The sequence below is a fragment of the Urocitellus parryii genome, chromosome 12 (genome assembly GCF_045843805.1).
Source record: "Urocitellus parryii isolate mUroPar1 chromosome 12, mUroPar1.hap1, whole genome shotgun sequence".
NCBI lineage: Eukaryota > Metazoa > Chordata > Mammalia > Rodentia > Sciuridae > Urocitellus > Urocitellus parryii.
The window spans coordinates 4,041,574-4,062,219 of NC_135542.1; the positions used below are offsets into that span (position 1 = coordinate 4,041,574).

Sequence of the window (20,646 nt, forward strand, 5' to 3'; positions counted from 1 at the left end):
ACAGACAACCACCACCCTCCTTGGTGTTAATTCTGCTGATGGTTGTTGTCTCAATAAACTTGAATGCTCATAAACAAAAAATACAATTGATTCTAACCTTGCAAAGGTAGAAGAAAAACAAAGCACAAAAAAGTGAAAAGTCACTTCAAGGACAGAATCTAATGCCCAACAAAAAGCCCACCAAAAAACTCGGTTGTGGGATAGAGAAATACAAGTTTTTACTGAAAGCTTCAATACAGACCAAGCTCATGATGACTTTGATTTAATATTACTTCTTGCTCTTTACAAAGTTCCCTTGATTTTTTCCATGGGCAAATGGAAAGAGACAGAAACAGATTGTTTATGGCTGTGGGGTTGGGGTAAATGAGAGCAACTTCCAACCATTATCAAAAAAAGTATAGTATAATAGAAAGGAACATCTAACTATTTGGAATACAAGTACCATTGAAATAACTGCTCCCTATGGGAGGCTGAAGTTATAGCTCAGTAGCAGAGCACTTGCCTCACATGTGTGAGGCACTGGGGTTCAATCCTTAGCACCACATAAAAATAAAGATATTTATATTCATCTACAACTAAAAATTCAAAATTTTTAATATATTAAAAAAATGTTCCCTCTGGTAAAACTGATGCTTCTTCATTACCCCCCTAATATACCTTGAAGTTTGTGCCTTGGCAAAAAAACAAAAAACAAAAAAAAATATGTATGTAGAGACATTTGTATCTACTCAAACAGCCAAAATGGGAATAAATCTATAAATTCTCAGAGCCTAAGAAAATATGAGTATATTTCTTTTTATTTTAGCTTCCTCATTATGTTCTCAGCCCTTTAAGATACAGATCCAGCCAGGCACAGTGGCACACACCTGTAATCCCACAACGCAGGAGGATCCCAAGTTCAAAGTCAGCCTCAGTAATAGCGAGGTGCTAAGCAACTCAGTGAGACCCTGTCTCTAAATAAAATACAAAACAGGGATGGGGATGTGGTTCAGTGGTCAAGTCCCCTGAGTTCAATCCCCAGTACCCCCCTCCAAAAAAAGATACAGATCCGTATCTTCATGTTTACATCCCCTAAAGCAATATTTTATAAGCAGCTGGCATTAAATGTCTAGCAAATGAATAATCACACTTAATCCCTACACTTATTATCCTTATATGGCAAAAAGAAACAAGTAAAATTATGACAAATTGTCTCCTGAACACAAATAACATATGATGTACCCTAATTTCTTTTTAAAGTTAAATCAGTTAAAGCATTACTATTAGCCAGGCATGGGGTGCACGCCTATAATCTCAGCAGCTTAGGAGGCTGAGGCAGCAGGATCTCGAGTTCAAAGCCAGTCTCAACAACAGCAAGGCACTAAGCAGCTTAGTGAGACTCTGTCTCTAAATAAAATACAAAATAGGGCTGTGGATATGGCTCAGTGGTTGAGTGCCCCTGAGTTCAATCCCCAGGACCAAAACAAAACAAAAAACACACATTATTATTACCTGATTGGCTGAGACGATCATGGGCCATCATTTCCAGTAAATTCTGTCCAGTTTCTCCTTTTATTAATTTAATCTTTGGTCTCGGGACCTGGTGAATTAAAAATCTTATTTCAATGGTACTTGTATTCCAAATAGTTAGATGTTCCTTTCTATTATACTATACTTTTTTTTGATAATGAACAAACAATTAATAGGTAGAATTCACTGAAAAACATGGCAAAAAACTGAGAACAAGGGGTTTGGGGATGTGGCTCAAGTGGTAGCATGCTCGCCTGGCATGCGTGAGGCAATGGGCTCGTTTCTCAGCACCACATAAAAATAAAAAAAGATACTGTGTCCACCTAAAACTAAAAAATAAATATTTTTTTTAAAAAAACTGAGAACAAGGAATTTATAATCAGTAAGAGATACATACAAAGAGAGCTTCTAGAAAATTTCTAATAAAAGCACATTCAAGTCAGGCACAGTGGTGCAGCCTGTAATCCCAGAGGTTTAGGAGGCAAGGCAGAAAGACTGAAAGTTCAAAGACCATCTCAGCAACTTAGCAAGGCCTAAGCAACTTAGTGAGACCCTATCTCAAAATAATATAAAAAAGGCTGGGCTGGGGATGTGGCTCAATGGTTAAGTGCACCTGGGTTGAATCCCCAGTACCAAAAATAGAAATAAATGAACTTTGAATATTTATATATATTAGCAAACCTCAACATTTTCATACTCATTTTCAGTACTTAATACATTCCTCATGAATCTAAAAGCTTCTACTAAGTAGTACATAACACTGTAAGTATCAACCACATTTTATAAAAAGATCTATATATTAATTATAACATGAACTAGAGGAACCTTCTCTAGAAACTAATCTTTTTTCTCCCCTAAGCAAACAATAATAATCATCCTCTCATGCTAACCATCATTTTTAAAAAACATTTTTCAGTTGTCTATAGACCTTTATTTTATTTATTTATTTTCACATGGTGCTGAGGATGGAACCCAGTGCCTCACATATGCTAGGCAAGCGCTCAACCACTGAGCTATAACCCCAGGCCCCTAACCATCATTTTTATAAACCAGATTTAATGCTTTTTTGGAAAGACTAATTATTCCTTTTCATTTCAGAGTAAAAGAGCTCATTAAAGAAAACATTAAAATGAGAAAAGAATGTTGGGAAAGGGATTTTAGCCAGCATCCCATCATCTAAAAATATAAGGCATATTTCCTTCCTTTCTTGTTCTAGGTATAACAAAAAGTTTCATGTTTCCAAAGATAAATAAATACAGTATTATATATCATATATATTTGTTATGTTATATTTTATGTCTACATTTTTCAATTAACATGTTAAGACGATAATCACAACCTTTTATCATACCTTAATAATATCCCCAAATTTGCTAACTTGTTGGTTCTTTGTTATTTGTATCTTTTGAAATAAAAATTTACCCATATCTGAAATTGTGCCTTTATTATATGTTCTCAGAAATGGCAGAGTAAAAGGATCAAACTCTTCAAACTGGTCTTTAAGTAAACCACAGAAAAGTAGACTGTCAACAGCAATGTGTCAACATCACCTGATTCACCAAGCTCACCAGTAATATGTGTACCTTGTTATTTTCAATCTGTCAAACGAATTTTCATTTTAACTTTGATTTTATAAGTATGTTCAAATATTTTCATTAGGGCACAACTCCATATGGAAATGTCAATTATTTTTTGCCAGACTCAGAAAACTGGAAAAAACTTACCTGAAATGCTATGAGATAGCACAATGCTGCCAGCTCAGAGAGAGCTCGCCATTGTACATCACTATGCTGACCCATCTTCAAAAGCAGAGAACCAGCATGCATGTAGAAATGTCCTTTCATTTCTAAGAAAGTAACTGACAGTTCATCATTTCCACCTACAGAGGATTTCACAGACTGAAGAGCACTATCAAACCTGCAATATTAAAATTTAAACAGTAGTCTATACCTACTGAATTGTGAATAATCATTTTCATTTTTAATTCAAAATAAATTTAATAAAAGTTTGTCAAGCCTCATCTTCCCCAGACTCCTAATAATCCTTATTCTCTATTTTATAAGTTATGAAGCATCTAATGCTTATTTTTATCCTGCATATTTCCTATACTTTAAAAGTTCAACCTCTAGAATGACATCTATTCCAAAACAGTTATTTTCTGACCTACAATTATTGAAAAATACAAATCAAATAAGATTAGTGATAACAGGTACTTCATAATAAACCAGGATAAAGTTGGGAAATTTATTTTCTAATAAAAATGTTTTTTCTGGATCTATATGGTTTCATTATTTAATTCAAAGTTGAAATTTCTCAAATTAGACACGCCATTTTCAAATTATGGTACACAGGATATAGCTCAGTTGGTAGAGTGCCTGCCTTGAATGCACAAGGCCCTGGGTTCAATCCCCAGCAATACAAAACAACAACAACAAAAAAGTGTGTCTCAAATTATAGTAACTGACAGACATTTGAATATCAATGCCATTACTGTATTAGATAACTAGACTTAAATAAATTATATTTCTTATAATTTGTAATCTATATCCTGATTAATGTTTCTAAAGACTAAATGCTCCTCAGAATCTTCAATTTGTAAAAAAAGCAATAGCACACACTTAAAGGTAGAGCATAATTTTAAAGTAATTTATAATAAGGAAATCAGGCAATAGGGATTTCAAGTAAAGTCTAGGAATTTCTACAGGTTCTCAAAGATCCCTTCATAGAAGCCATGTGGTTAAACTTACTTTTTAAATTATACTAAGAATTTCTTGTCTTTTTCACTCTCATTTTCTCATGTTATGTATAGCTGAGTTTTCCAAAGCTTAACAGATTGAATAACAAAGTTTATGAGAATCTACCTGTGTACCATAAAGCCATACATTTTCAGAGGTTACAAAAATGCAAAACAATAGCACTCTTCTCACTACTTTGTTTGTTCTCAGCTTTAATTTCTAATGATAAACACTGATAGAAATAAACTGAAGATATTTGGGAGTCCCTGAAGGATGTTAAAAGGAACTAGTGGGGCTGGGGATGTGGTTCAAGTAGTAGCGCACTCTCCTTGCATGTATGAGGCACTGGGTTTGATCCTCAGCACCACATAAAAATAAAATAAAGATATTGTGTCCACCTAAAAATAAAAAATAAATAAAATAAATAAAAGGAACTCGTGGCCAGGTGCAAGCCTGTAATCCCAGCGGTTTGAGAGGCTAAGATAGGATGATCCAAGTTCAAAGCCACTTTCAGTAACTTAGTGAGACCCTGTCTTAAAATAAAAAATTTAAAAAGGGGTGCTGGGGTTGTGGCTCAGTGGTAGAGCACTTGCCTAGCATGTGTGAGGCACTGGATTCGATTCTCAGCACCACAAATATATGAATAAAATAAAAGTCCATCAATGTCTAAAAAATTTTTTTAAAAACGGCCAGGTATGTGGCTCAGTGGTTAAGGGTCCCAGGGTTCAATCCCTAACATTAAAAAAAAATAATAATAAAGTCCCATTTATACAAAATAAAATGTAGTAAATCAGAACATTCATTTTAAGGCTTGACTCTTTATGCCAAAACTGAAAAAGGCTAGTTTTAATCAAAACTGAACTACAAGAATTCTCTAAAAATCAAAGTCAGCCCAGTTATTTGGGAAGCTAAAGGGAAGATTCAATTTTGAGGTCAACATGAGCAACTTAGCAAAAACTTGATTCAAAATTAAAAAGTGCTCAGGATGTAGTTCAGTGTACAGCATTTGCCTAGCATGCATGAGGCCCCAGTATGGCAAAAATAAATAAAAGTTATACACAACTAATTATCCCCATAAATGATGTCAAAATAATTTTCCCTCCAAGTGTTACAGTGTATTAACTCTAATTCCTGCCTACATCATAGAAATTATGATGCTATAAATAAGTTTAGACTAATGGAACAATTACTACAAAAATAAAATCTATTTATGCTGAAATAGTCTCAAAGTCAATGTACCTTTCCAGTAATTCTCTACTTTCTTGAACATCTCTGGTGGAAAGTGTAAGTAGCATAAGGTTAGCATAAGCCAGAAGTAAGTCTTTATTGGTCGCTCGCCAGTCATTTTTATCAGATTCCAAACACTGTAAAGACTCCAGATATTCCTATTTTGTAGGAAGAACAATATAGCGTAATTCACAAATCTTTATCAAATTTTAAGAAATTGACCATAATTTATTCTCACAAATTCCTTGGCACATTCCTATCACATTTCTGAAAATATATTGCTTCTTAAACCTATCTTATATATCAAAATGCAAACAATGTATTTGTCATATTTATTCCATTATAAATTGAAATGATCAAGTATACATTCAATTTTATAGTTGACCTACATAAATTAAAGAAATTTAAGTGCTAAAAGGCGATGTTTAAAGTGCAAAGAAATATATGCTGTCTATATAGAAGTATAGAGCCAGGCACAGTGGCACACGCCTATAATTTTAGCTATTCAGGCAGCTGAGGCCGTGGGACTAGAAAGTGGAGGCAACTTGGCAAGACCCGGTCCAAAGCTTTTTGAAAAAGGAAGTGAAGAAGGGATGCCCAGGGATGTAGTTCAGAAGAATCCTCCTGAGTTTAATCCCTAGTACCACAAAAAGTAAAAAAAAAATGTAGAGACTTATGTTTTCACATACCGTAAGGGTCTGCACCACACATAAATTCCAGTCTAAACTTGAACGCAAAGCTATGCTCCTCTCTGCCTCATGACAGTGGGCCACAGCATCCTTCAATCTTTTATTTGATCGATACAGCTCCACTAGTCGTATATTCACATGGACATCATCAGGTCTTGTATAAAGTTCTGACTGAATCAAGTCAAAAAGTTTATTCCATCCATCTTCACCTTTACAATCTAAAAGCTGTTCCTATTTGGGGGGAGAAAAAAATTAATTCCAAGTAACAGCTGTGTGATTTTTAACAAGTCATTAGACATGCACAACATTCTATTGTTACTGGTTTCCAGGTGCCATCAAAACTACCATCCTATACACCTTATGAGTCCCTTCAAAGAATTGCTCCCAGAAGCTAAAACTTGAGAACTATATAGACAGAAACATTCAGAATTGCCACAGTAACTGTGGCTGTCTGTGCTAAAATGAGAATACTAAGACTAAACTGCCTCATACTGCTATACAACTCAGCCACCAGGAGGAGCCTAGGCCTCCTCAGTGGATCCCCACCCTTGTCTTCAAACCACTCTGTACCTCCTAGTCTGAGTCAAGCACTTATTCTCTATCTTCATCATCTTCTCAAAGCCCTGCTTCACCTCAAGGCCTTAATTATTCAGAATACCATGTCAAAACATCCCCTAACATCTCTCTGCCATAACAGATTTCTCTCCTAGCCTACTCACTCTCCACTGCCACCTTCAAATCATACCCCATCCCACAATTTTTGTAATAATTCATTTGGGGCAACCAAAATAAACTACTCTTCATCCCTAACAACTGTAATTGACGTTAGCAATTGAAAGATATACAAGATACACAGTAGTTAGCTCCTCAGTTCTTTAATCACCTCACATCCAATGACAGTGTTCTTCATTTCAACTTCAACCATTCATTTGCCATTGATACAGGTCCTCTAAACCTGTATTCTGTTCATACTATTCAGGCCATTCCCTTTCTTATTCTTCCACCTCCCTGGGGACCCATGCATTCTCACTGTCACATATATATTCCTTAGCCATGTGAGAAACTCCCTTCAGTACACTGATATCATCAAGTTTAAATTATCCATACACACACACACACACACACAGAGAGAGTTTACTTGTCTATAATAAGCTAAAATGCAATAACCCTTAGTATTCATTATTACTACTTTCTTATAAACCCCTTTAACTAAGTCCCTCTATCTTTCCTTAGAGAAATCCTACCAACTGTTCACTCTATACCTACAGACTACAAGTTGACAACTGGGTGTATGAAATATGGAATTCGGGTAATCTGATTTCAATCTTAAACCTCAAATGGGTACGACATAGAACAAAATACTATTTTACCTCTAAAGACTCATTTTCTCCATTCCCTAAATAGATCACTTTGAATCTCAACTTTCCTACATCTTCTTTCAGCTCTAATTTTCAACTAAGGACCTCAATTTATCCTTCACTGAGAAAACATGAAGCAATCATATGTAAATTCCATTTTACCTAACCTAATCTCCTCCCTGTTCCCTCTACTTAGCAAAAACCAAGCCTTCCATTAATTCATCTCCTCCATCAATCTCTGGATCATTTTCACAAACTTGTACTCAGTCTCTCCATAATTGCCAAAAGTAAACAAATGAGAAACAAACAAACCCAAACCCTGGCAATTGATTATATGTTTAAAAATATACAAATATATATTTATATACATATTTACATATTTTTACATAACCGTATTAATCACTGTGAAATCAATTTCAAAATAAAGTTTTAAAAATTCTATCATAAACGTGTTACGTGGGGCATAGTGGTGCACACCTGTAATCCCAGTAGCTCAGGGGGCTGAGACAGGAAGATTGCTAGTTCAAAGCCAGCCTCAGCAACTTAGCAAGGTACTAAGCAACGAAGTGAGACCCTGTCTCTAAATAAATAAAATACAAAATTGGGTTGGGGATGTGGCTCATGGTTGAGTGGCCCTGAGTTCAACTCCCGATACCAAAAAAACAAAACAAAACAAAACTTGAAAAATCTCTAAAATATTAATATTCCAGAAAGGTAAATGTGATTATCACTTGTAATGCATAACAGTGCCTAATAAGAGAGTAGATGCTAAGGTTTTAAAAAATGATTCTTTTTAAATAAAATTTTTTTACATACATCCTCCTCATTTCAAGGTTTGCTATTAAAAAGTAACTTAAACTCCAAATATTAGACATGTTTTTGCCTTAGTTTTCTCCTTTTACATATTTTGATTGGCTTAATTTTATACCTTTAACTTATAAATTGCAGGACTTCCTGGGAAAAGTTTAGCTGCTCTTTCAACCCAGTATTTTGCTCTTCCATCAGTAACATCATTTTTACAAAGTAATTCTGCAATCTTCAACACAAGATCTTTTTGTGTTGGATTTAATTCCACTGAACGCTGATATCAGAAAAGAAACAATACATTAATAAATAATGAATTATATGTATGTGTCATAAAAACATTTAAAAAGTTATCATTACATTCATTTAAATTTTTATTCCTAGATGACAACATGTTATTTCAAAGTCAATAAAATTAAAAGTGGCCTGGATATTTATGGAAATTAATCAAACAAAAAGTATGCTTTTATCAAGCAAATTTAAAAACACATCACCAAAACATCATCTCTGACCATGCCAAAATTAAAATTTATAGATGTTAAATTAGTGTACTTTTAGCCAAAATAATTTTAAAGCTATTCCAAGATGGTAGGTACTATTGTATCAATTCTTATTTTCATGACATCCATAATATCTATTAAATATTCATAATATAAATTACTCTAGGCATCATGAAGTTTGGCTATACTATAATTACCTTATAACATTCAACAGCTTTGTCTGTGTTTTCTTCAGCTTCATAGAGAAGACCCAAAAATCTGTGAGCTTTGGGATCCCTCTCTTGCACATTAATATATGTAGATATGTATCTGTTTTAAGATAGTAACACAAAAATATAAAAGTAAATAATCTCTAGATTTTTAAACTTAACATTTGTACTTAAGTGACAACTGAAGAATAAGTACATTCTAAACAAAAACAATAATTAAACTATTTTATTGTTAGTTAATTATTGACTCCGATTATTTACTCAAAGTGGAACATGCAGATAATACAGAAGTATTCACATAAATAAATACTGAAAACAAACATATAGAGTTGACAAAATATTCATGTTACCATTGAATACCACATATGCCAAATGTTTTTTCTAGTGACTCCTACACATAAAAAATGAACAAACTGGGGGCTAGGGTTGTAGCTCAGTGGTAGAGTGCTTGCTTCCCACACATGAGGCCCTGGGTTCAATCCTTAGCACTCACTAAAAAATAAATGAATAAAAATAAAGATATTGTGTCCATCCACAACTAAAAATGAACAAATTGGGGCTGGGGTTGTGGCTCAATGGTAGAGTGTGTGCCTTGCACATGAAAGGCACTGGGTTCAATCCTCAGCACCACATAAAAATAAATAAAGGTATTGTGTTCATCTACAACTAAAAAAATACTTATAAAAATGAAAAAAATAAAATGAACAAATTGCTTTTTCTTCTTATCACATTTTGGTAACACACTGAAGAGTTCTACATATTAATAAGTCAATATAATGATAATTTTTAAAGTTATCACGATAATATTTAACAACTACTACCCAAACAACTAAGAAAATATATATATATATATCCTATAAAAACTAATAAAAAAACTAAGAGAATGTATGTACCTATAAACATGAAAATAATTTCTACTATACTCAGCTAAAACTGAACAGAAGAAAATTATCAACTATATTACCAAAGAGAAATAATTTCCATTTCTTAAATCAAGTTTAAAAGTAAGTATCTTCCAGGTTCCAGTAACAGTGTTACCATGAAAATTAAACCAACATGAAAACTAAGAGGATAAAGTCTCATATTAATAAGGAACAAGGGTTAATAGTCCCAATGCTGATACTACCATCTTCCTTTCTTATCAGCATTCTCTTCCCATCAATGCTTAACTAGCCTGCCTCCCAACTTCCTGGTTCCAGTTGCTCCACATTAGGAAATCAGAATCACAAAGTTTCTTTCACTATGGGTGGAAGAGAGTCTCAGAACACCACCGGAGTCAATTAAAGATCTTTTACACAAGCTCCTTTCCTGCTCTGTAATCAGAGTTTAATTTTGTATTCATTGCTGTTTTCCAACCAATTAAATACCAGCTATTTAACCAGGAAAAAAATAAAGACATTGACATGGTCCTCTTTTATTCTAACTCAAGACAAATTTTTAGAAAAGTATTTTAAGCCAAATGAATTCTTATCCTACATATAAACACACAGCAAGCTGCAGGAGGTATTCTAGGCTCAAATGAGTGATGAATCTTCTTGTGGGAAACACCTAGATAAAAATATTGTGTTTACTAGTAGTTCTTCCTATTTCAAACCACATGAAGCATTAAGGCACTGATATGTGAAAACTAAAGTTATGTTCTGGGCTGGGGATGTGGCTCAAGCGGTAGCGCGCTCGCCTGGCATGCGTGCAGCCCGGGTTCGATCCTCAGCACCACATACCAACAAAGATGCTGTGTCCGCCGAGAACTAAAAAATAAATATTAAAAATTCTCTCTCTCTCTCTCTCTCTCTCTCTCTCTCTCTCTCTCTCTCTTTTCCTCCTCTCTCACTCTCTCTTTAAAAAAATAAAAAATAAAAAAATAAAGTTATGTTCTACAGTTTGGTACTTACTTTTTAGCAAGATCATATTCTTTAGCTTCGTAGTACAGCTTCGCAAAATAGAATCCTTTCATTGACTTCTAAAAAAAATTGAGTTGTTTTACTTTCATATTTTTAATTTATTTTTTATTAGTTCTAATTACATGACATGACAACAGAAAGCTTTTCAATTCATTGTACACAAATGGAGCACAACTTTTCAATTCTCTGGTTGTACACAATGTAGAGTCACGCCACATGTGGAGTCATACGTGTACCTAGGGTAATGATGTTCACCTCATTCCACCATCTTTCCTTCCTCTCTGTTCCCTCCCCATCCCTCCCTCCCCTTGACCTAATCAAAGTACCTCCATTCTCCCCACAGCACCCCCCACATTATGGATCAACATCCACTTATCAGAGAGAACATTCAGCCTTTTGGTTTTGGGGGATTGGCTTCCTCGCTTAGCATGATACTCTCCAACTCCATCCATTTACCTGGAAATGCCATAATTTTCTTTTAATGCTGAGTAATATTCCATTATGTATATAACCACAGTTTCTTTATCCATTCATCTATTGAAGGGCATCTAGGTTGGTTCCAGTTTAGCTATTGTGAATTGTGCTTACTTTTCATATTTTTAAATATTGCACAATTTTTTCATAAGGCCAAATTTGCTCTCACAAGGTTAACATTATTTTTCTTCACATAAAAAGTTTTAAAAATTTCTTGAATTAACTTAGCAAACAAGCGCTTGCCTAACATGCCTGAAGTCCTAGCTTCAAACCCCAGTACCACACCAGAAAAAGAAAAAGGAAAAAAAAAAAAGGATCATATCAGCCTTAGAAACCTTAGGAAAATGAGTACCTAGGCACCCTTCAGAAACTAACCTTGCTAGGGGAAGGAGATGTATACCAGAAACCACTTTTTCTACCATGTGTAATGCTCTAGGGAGAATAAGCAAATATTTCAGGTCCACTAAAGCACTAGAAAGTCTCTGGTCCACAGACTATTCTCTTAAGTATTTTATACTCAAGGAATCAAAAAGGCAGAAATAAAAATTGAATTTCTCGGGGAATAAACCAGGTCCACACCCTGGCTCTTTATTACCATAAACTCCAAAGTCTGGAATGCAGGTACACACACAATTATTTATGTTCTAGCCATATGTGATAAAGAGTACTCAACTGTCACACATCTTACTGTTTAAGACTATAAAGGCCAAGAGGAAAAAATGAAAAAAAAAAAGTAGTCTACAGAATAACATGATTATAAGTGTATGTTTTCAGTAGACATATATGAAACTACTAATTACTTCTGAATTACAAAATTACATTTAAGAACTTTTTTGTAGTTTTCTACAAGAAACTCCTATTACTCAAAATAGGTACTGACACAGTGTGATTTCTGCCCAGTGCTCCCAATGTCAAATAAAAAAAATGATGAAGGCAATTAAATGGTAGGATAACTGATTCTTTTTCATCTAATTAGAGAAGCAAAATATTTCCTTTGTAAATTCCTACCTAATCTTTAAAGTCAATAAATACCTTTTCTAGAGGGTGTCATTAAAATTAATCAGTAATGAGGTTAAAATTCCAAAATGAATAAACTCACTGAACTGAGATACTACATGTAAGTACAAACCCAAAACTTGCTAGCTTTGGCATCTACTTGAATTCTTACCATTTGACCTGGTCTTTTCTAGGAAAAACCGCAGGTTTTTTTTAGGAAAACAAAAATAGAAATATAGTCTAAGTTTCTTAAAATTCAGAACTTGTTCACAGGGCCTACAATTCACTAGGCACTGATACAAGCACCAAGGAATTAGCAGAAAACAATAAGCCTCTGTCTTCATGATGCTTATATTTTAGGTGACAAATAAATATAGGGAAGAGAGAAGTGCTACATTATTTTATCAATTTACAATATTTTACATTTTAAGAATCCAAAATCAGGGGCTAGGGATATAGATCAGTTGGTAGATTGTTTGTCTCACACCCACAAGGCCCTGATTCAATCCCCAGCAACACACACACACACACACACACACAAGAATCCAAAATCAGTATTCATTTCACAAATAACAGATGTTCTAACATTATGCCCATTTAGTTGGCAATGTTTGTTCTTAGTTGATAATAATGATGAAGCATAAACAATGGCATCTAAAATACTAAAAACAGACCTTAAGATTTTCAGGAACTGTCTCATTGAACTGATATTAGATCAGAAACTTGAATAAAGCACAGAAATAGTTGTGCCAGGCTAAGTAAGCAGCAGTTGAACAATTTAATTAACCCCCATTATTTATTATATGATCTGTTTCTATCTTTCCTTCTTCAAAAATATGCAGTATAACACTCTTAAGTTACACCATGTTTGGGAAATATTTTTCTCTTGACTTCCAAGAAACCATGCTATCCTTCTGTTAGTGGTTGTTCCTCTCCAACTCCTTCAGTCTTACTCTCCCTACACTGACTGCCCCAAGCAGTTGGTCCTAAGTAAGTCCTCTTCCTCTTAGGAAATCTTATCTGTGACATGTGGTGGATCTGATCTATGACTACAGCCTCAATGTACTTTGGCTTCTAAACTCATATGCAAAATACAAAGACCATATCTATGACTGTATCTCTACACACACACACACACACACACACACACACACACACCCCAATCCACCCACTTTTCTACATTTCCACTGCTACTACCAAACTACTACTTTTTAAGGCTAATCTTCCTTTTCCCCTCCACATGTTCTTCCTCCCATCAAATTCAGTCTCCAGAGGTGGTATCATTTTAAAACACAAGACTGACTACACTATTCCTTACTTTCCATTACATTTTGAAAATACCGAAAATTTCTTTCTTTTCCTCCCCTTCCCCACCCCCAGCACAAAAGGCACACACACAATATGGTACCTGCCTACCTCTTCAACTACACTTCTCTATCCGTTGCATATTATAGTTCAGCCAGTGACTAAAACCAAGATGTCATCTCTCCAACTAGTATAGCACCAGGAGTCTTTATTTAAAACAAACACCAACAGTAGGTACTGACATAATGTGAATTCTGTCCAATACTCTCAATGTCCTGGTGAAGAAATTCAACTTAAGTAAGCAAATAGCAAAGTATTATCCTCTAAAGGTAATTAAATGTCTCATCAAATGTCCTAATGAAACAAGAGCTCAGGGAATGGGCTTCAGAGAAAATGTCTGGGGGAAAAAGAAAAAAAAAATCATTTTGGGTGTGATTGTAATTTGGCATAAGGAAGAATTATGACAGGTTTAGAGTGAGTACAAAGCCCCAAGGTCACCTGCACAGACCTTACCTTTCTCCCTGCACAGGGGGAGATAAGGTTGGGTCCAGTGTGCCTGCCCAAAGGGCAACACAGGTGTCTAAGTCAAGCTCAGGAAAGAGAGAAAACTCTGGGGTAGCAGAAGGTTTAAGAGTCACTTTATCTTGATTTTTCAGCATAAATACAGACAATGAAAAGTGGAGCCTCCCAATCATTTTGACCTTTTTGGATTAAAGTAAGAGGTGTCGAAACAGTTACAACCGATTCTGGGCAGCCAAATATTTTCACTTTTTGGTCCTTCCTAATTTACCTATCTTGGACTGTCTGCTCACTACTGCTGAGTCTAACTTCATGAAACAGGTTAGTTTTATCAGCTGCTGATGGGTGGATTCTTTCCATCTAATCCTTCACAGTTCAAGAGGAACTACAGGTGAGACATCTGGTGTATGAACTACTGAATCAAAATTAACATCAGTGGGTTCTGGCTGAATGCTTCTAAGAATTCCACCTCCATAGAACAGCACAGCACATGGTGGAGCATTCAGTTGAATTTTGATAGTTGCCTTCCTATTCCCTTCTCTCACTAGCATAGGTCCCCTTCATTGTTATTTACCACATTTTCCTGAACTATTTCCTTCATAGAGTTGAATCAAGTCAATCATTTTATAATCTTTATGAGTGTGTTTGTCTCTGAAAATTGTAGGGTCCACTAGGATATGAACCCTGTGGCTTGGTCACCACAACAGAACCTAGAACATTACCTGCCAAATGGTAGATACTCAATATTTATTGGAATATACATAAAATTTATATAATCATGATTATTTCCTTCTGATAAATTCCTGGAAATTAGATAAATAATTTAAAGAATAAAAATTTTAAGTTTTTCCTATAATGTCAATTCTCCATAAAATTTACATCAATTTACTCTCCCTTCTTAATGTCGGATACCTAAGGAAGAATATATATTCTTCAGAACTCTTTTTTTTTTTTAACATTTCTTTAATCTTTGCTAATTTTAGTGGGCAAAAGAAGTGCAACTGAGGCAACATGGCATTTCACTGATTACTAAGACATTTTTTATATGCAGAATAGATACTTACAGTATAAATTCTCTATTAATGTACTTTATTCATTCTTGATTTTTTTTGTGGGGGGAGTACTAGGGATTGAACTCAGAGGCCCTCGACTACTGAGCCACATCCCCAGCCCTATTTTTTTATTTAGAGACAAGGTCTCACTGTTATGCTTAGAGTCGCGCTTTTGCCAGGCCTGGCTTTGAACTAGAGATCCTCCTGCCTCAGCCTCCTGAGCCCCAGAGTACAGGCATGCACCACCGAGCCTACCTCATTCTCAATTTTAAGAAGGCATGGAGAAGATTATGTCACTGATTTTTTTGGGGGGAGGGCAGGGGTGCTTAATCACTGAGCCCCCATCCCCAGCCCTTTATTTAAAAATATATTTTATTTATTGACAGGGTCTCATTGAGTTGCCCATGGCCTAACGAAGTTGCTGAAGCTGTCTTTGAACTCGTGATCCTCCTGCCTCAGCCTCCCAAGCTGCTTGAATTACAAGCATGCGTCACTATGCCCAGCTACGTCACTAATTTTTAAGAGTTCCTAAACATACTAAAGTTCATGGCTTTTTTGCATTTTTCCCAGTTGTCATTTGTGTATGTTTAATGTGTTTGTGAAATAGGACGTTGAAGAATATTTGCTGTTTAATCTCACCACTTATGTATTAAGAAAGATCTTTCTCAATTGAGATCCATGAGACATTTATCCCTATTGCCCTTTAGTTTCTCTAAAATCACTTTTAAATCTGGCATTTTTGTTAAATACAGACCACAACATTCATTTAAAAAAATCATTAGCAGTCAATTATTCAAGTAACATTAAATAATCCACCTTTATCCAACCTTTTATCCATACCACCCAATCACTGTGTTATGGAATCTTATTAAAATCCCTTTCTTCTACCCAACTTCCAATCCTCACTAAAGATGATAGCCACTTGCTACTATAGCAAGAAAGATTATGGGGGCTGGTTTAGTATTTTATTTATGTATGTATTTTAAGTATGTATGTATGTATGTATTTTAGTACCATATTGAACCCCTGGGGCACTTAACCTACATCCCCACCTTAGCAGATTGTTTTTCTAATCATAAAACTTACTCAAGAGCCAGGCTCTGTGGCACGCCAAGAATCCCAGCAGCCTGGGAGGCTGAGGCACTAAGCAACTCAGTGAGACACTGTCTCTAAATAAAATACAAAACAGGAGGGCTGGGACTGTACCTCAGTGGTAGAACGTTTTCCTTGCAGGTGTGAGGCCCTGGGTTGGATTCTCAGTACCACATAAAAATGAATAAACAAATAAAGATATTGTGTTCATCTACAACTAAAAATATTTTTTAAAAAATACAAAACAGGGCTGGGGATGTGGCTCAGTGGTTGAATGCCCTGAGTTCAATATCCCTTACACCACCACCCCCAAAAAAAACCTAACTGAAGGATTTTTAAATACAAAGGCATAAAATAGACAAAAAGGCAGTTTAATATATTTAACACTTCCACAATCAAAAACCCTCAGAAAACTAAGGATAAAGGATAATGTCCTCAACATGATTAAAGCCATATGGAAACCCCATAGCTAACATTAAACTCAAAGGTGAAAGACTAAAAGCTCTTCCCATAAGATTGGGATTACAGAAAGGATGCCACTTTCAGTACTACCATTCTGACATTGTACTGCACTTCTAGCCATGGTAATTTGATAAGAAAAATAAATAAATAAATAAATAAATAAATAGACAGATAAATAAATGGCATGCAAATTAAAAGGGAAGAAGCAAACTATCTCTACTTACATAAGACTTAATCTAATAGAGAGAAAATTTCAGAATGTCCGTTAAAAAGTTAGTTGAGCTAAAAAACCGAATGTATTCGGGCTGGCACAAGGTATGGATCAATGGTAAGAGTTATTTGCCTAGAATGTGTAAGGCAAGACCAACAAAGTCAACTACGGTTTTTATATACCAGCAATGAACAATCAGAAAAAGTGATTACAAAGAGGGTGGGACATCCAGCTTCTAAGCAGGAACCTTCACAGAGCTAATGACAAAAGAACAAAATAAAAATGAGTGTTCTTAAGGTCAAGCATGGGGCTAGGGTTGTAGCTCGGTGGTAGAGTGCTAGCCTAGCACACGTGAGGCACTAGGTTCTATCCTCAGCACCACATTAATACATAAATAAATAAAATAAAGGTATTGTGTCCACCTATGAAGGCCATCAGTAACTCAGAAAGACTCTATCTACAAATTAAATATTAAAAGGGGCTGGGAATGTAGCTCAGTAGTTAAGCACCCCTGGGTTCAATCCCCAGTACCCCCACCCTCCCCCCCCAAAAAAACACAGAAGGTCAAGTGTAAAGACTGGGGCCAAATTTCCACTGTCTGTGTGGAAGGAAGACAGGTCAAGCCATTGGATTCTCTTACACAAATGCCAACAAGAACAAAGGCATCACTTGGGGAAGAGAAAGAGCTGATGAGAGTATTTGGAGAATCTCAAGAAGTACACCCCTGTAACAAAAATGATCTTTATTGGCATTAAGAAGGTGGCAGAGGGGTCGGGATTGTGGCTCAGTGGTAGAGTACTTGCCTAGCATGTGTGAAGCACTGAGTTCTGTTCTCAGCAAAAGAAAGAAAGAAAGGAAGGAAGATAGTAAGGTAGGTAGGCTGGTCGGTCCATCTTCAGGCAAAAAATAAAAATAAAAAAGGGAAAAAAAAGGTGACAGAAAGGCAAACTTGGACGCTTATCTCAAAAAAGCTCCTAACAAATAATAGTCACTGCCTTATTGATTACAGAATAGTCTTTCTTTTGGCTTTTTAAAATTTTTTATCATAGTTTAACTGATCTCGTACACTAGAATTCAGCTTATGAACTGCTGACAAAATACTTTTGCTGGATAGACCTAATTTATGTCTTGTGGTTAAATGAATATGAACTTGTCACAATTTTGGCAGTAGTTCCACTTCAGTAAATGCTATCACTGTTTCCCTAACAATATGACTGGATTTCATTAAAAATGTTCAACTTTTCACAAATATGGGGAATGCCACATCAAAACCCACTGGAGTTCAGATTTATATAACTGGTTACATAAATATGTTTAAATATAGGGGAAATCCCTTCTGTCCCAGAACCAAGCAAGATTCACCTGTTTTCACTGGCCTGATAAACATAAGGTAGCAATGTTTATATTCTTGGTTTTAACATTCCAATTAACTAAAATTCCCTGTTTTTAAAATGCTACCTTTTACTTGTTGAAAGGCATTTTAGTGTGGATGTGTAACACTTAAAAAAATGACACTTTTCATATTTTATAGATGATCTGTAAGGGTCAAGATTTGTTTAAAATATTTTTTTAGTTGTTGATGGACCTTTTTTTATTTATTTATGTGTGGTGCTGAGAATTGAATCCCATGCCTCATACAGGCTAGGCAAGCACTCTCCACTGGGCTACAATGCTCCAGGCCAGGATCAGATGTTTTAAATCAACATGACAAAATAGAATATCAAGTAAAACTTTACTTTTGTGACACCCTGGGTTTGATCCCCAGCACTGTCAAAAAGAAAAACACATACACAATTACTTTTGAATCTAAATAAAGTCAGATATTAAAATTCAGGATTTTTGTTAAACAGCTATTCAAAAAGTTTACAACTACTATTATGTATGATTGGTGATACTTTTGCCAACTCATCAGAATGACTACAAGCACTATCATCAGCACAAATTTGTAAAGTAAGATAATTAAAAACAAAATCAAAAAAATTTAAAAAGCAATTCCATTTATAATAGCATCTAGAAGAATAAAGTATCAGAATAAATTCAATGAAGCAGGTAAAAACTTTGCACCCTGAAAAAAGCATTACCTAAAAAAATTAAAGACTTAAATAGCCAGGCATGGTGGCACATACCTGTAATCCCAGTAGTCTCAGTTCAGAGGGCTGAGAATCCCAAATACTAAACCAGCCTCAGTGGTAGAGTGCTTGCCTAGCATACACAATTTACAATTCCCCTGGTTTGATACCCTGTACTGCAAAAGAGACTTTAAATAAATGCAAAGACTTCTGTGTTCATGGATAGGAAGACCTAATATTTTCAAGATGTCAATATTATCCAAAGCAATCTACAAATTCAGTGCACTATCAAAATTCCATTTAAACTTTTTTTTTTTGGCAGAAATGAAAAAGCCAGTCTTCAAATTTATGTGGGATTGTAAGGGGTCCCAAATAGTCAAACATTCTTAAAAAGAATAAAGCTGAGGAAACCCACCAATTTCAAAACTTAGCAACTAAAACAATGTAGTACTAGCATAGGAACAGATAGAACAGACTATAGAAATGGAATAAATCCATCATCTATAACCACTTGATTTTTGACAAGGAAGGGTTCAAGGCATTCAACAGAGTAAAGAACAGCTTCTTCAAAGTTGGTGACGATACAACTGGATTTCCATATGGGAAAGAATGAAGTTAAACCCTTACCTCATAGAATATACAAAAAGTAACTTAAAATGGATCAAGGATTTACAGAATATAAGGCTGAAAACCATTAAAACTCAGAAGAAAATACAGCAGTAAGTTTTTATGAACTGGTATTTGGTAATCAGATATGACAGCAAAAGCACAAGGAAACAAAAGAAAAATAGATAAAATGAACTTCATCAAAATCAAAAACTTTTCTTCAACAATTGATAACAAGAAAGTGAAAAGACAATCTACAGAATAGAAGAAAATATTTGGAAGTCATATATCGGGTAAGAATTTAATAATCTAAATATATAAAGAATTTCTACAACTCAACAAAAAGACAAGTTGATTTTTAAAAATCCAACACAAAGGTGAAAAGATGCTCAGTACTGCTAGGCATTAGGAAAATGCAAGCCAAAACCAGGAGATACCACTTCACATCTATCAGGATAGTTATTAAAAAAAAAAAAAAAAAGCAAGTTTTTGACAAGGATATGGAAAAAACACAATGCCCAAGGGAATTCAAAGAATTCACTAGAATACTTGTACACCAGGGTTCACTGCATTATTCACAAAAGCCAAAACAGAAACCCAGGTGTCTACAAACAAACAAAATGCAGTATATACATGCACTATAATAAATATATGCAATGGATTGTTAAGCCATAAAAAGGTATAAAGTTCTGACATGTTATAATACAGATGAAACCTGAAAATATGCTGAGAAATGAGCCAGAGACAAAAAACAAATATGGTATGATCTTTTACATGAAATACCTATAATAGGCAAAAATCCATAAAACTCCAAAGTAGAAGACAGGTCATTAGGGGGGTGGGGAGCAGAAAGGTGGAACTGTGACATTACTCCTTAATGATTTCACATTTCTGTTTAGAATGATAAAAAAAATTTGGAAATAATAGC

The 20,646-nt window shown here is 35.0% G+C and overlaps 1 protein-coding gene across 6 annotated transcripts in view; it reads right to left on the reverse strand.

Moving 5' to 3' along the window:
- LOC113175883 (E3 SUMO-protein ligase RanBP2) overlaps nt 1-20,646 on the reverse strand; it is a 66,652-nt gene that overhangs the window by 39,878 nt on the left and 6,128 nt on the right. For 4 of the 6 annotated variants that reach the window (XM_026380246.2, XM_026380245.2, XM_026380243.2 and 1 more), the window contains exons 2-8: nt 10,924-10,991; nt 9,020-9,131; nt 8,447-8,599; nt 6,161-6,391; nt 5,484-5,629; nt 3,234-3,426; nt 1,492-1,579 (exon numbers count right to left, since the gene is read on the reverse strand). In XM_026380246.2, coding sequence (XP_026236031.2) covers nt 1,492-1,579; nt 3,234-3,426; nt 5,484-5,629; nt 6,161-6,391; nt 8,447-8,599; nt 9,020-9,131; nt 10,924-10,991 — 991 coding nt within the window. The remainder of the gene's footprint in view (nt 1-1,491; nt 1,580-3,233; nt 3,427-5,483; nt 5,630-6,160; nt 6,392-8,446; nt 8,600-9,019; nt 9,132-10,923; nt 10,992-20,646) is intronic. The other 2 variants (XM_077791922.1, XM_026380244.2) reach the window with 1 other exon arrangement.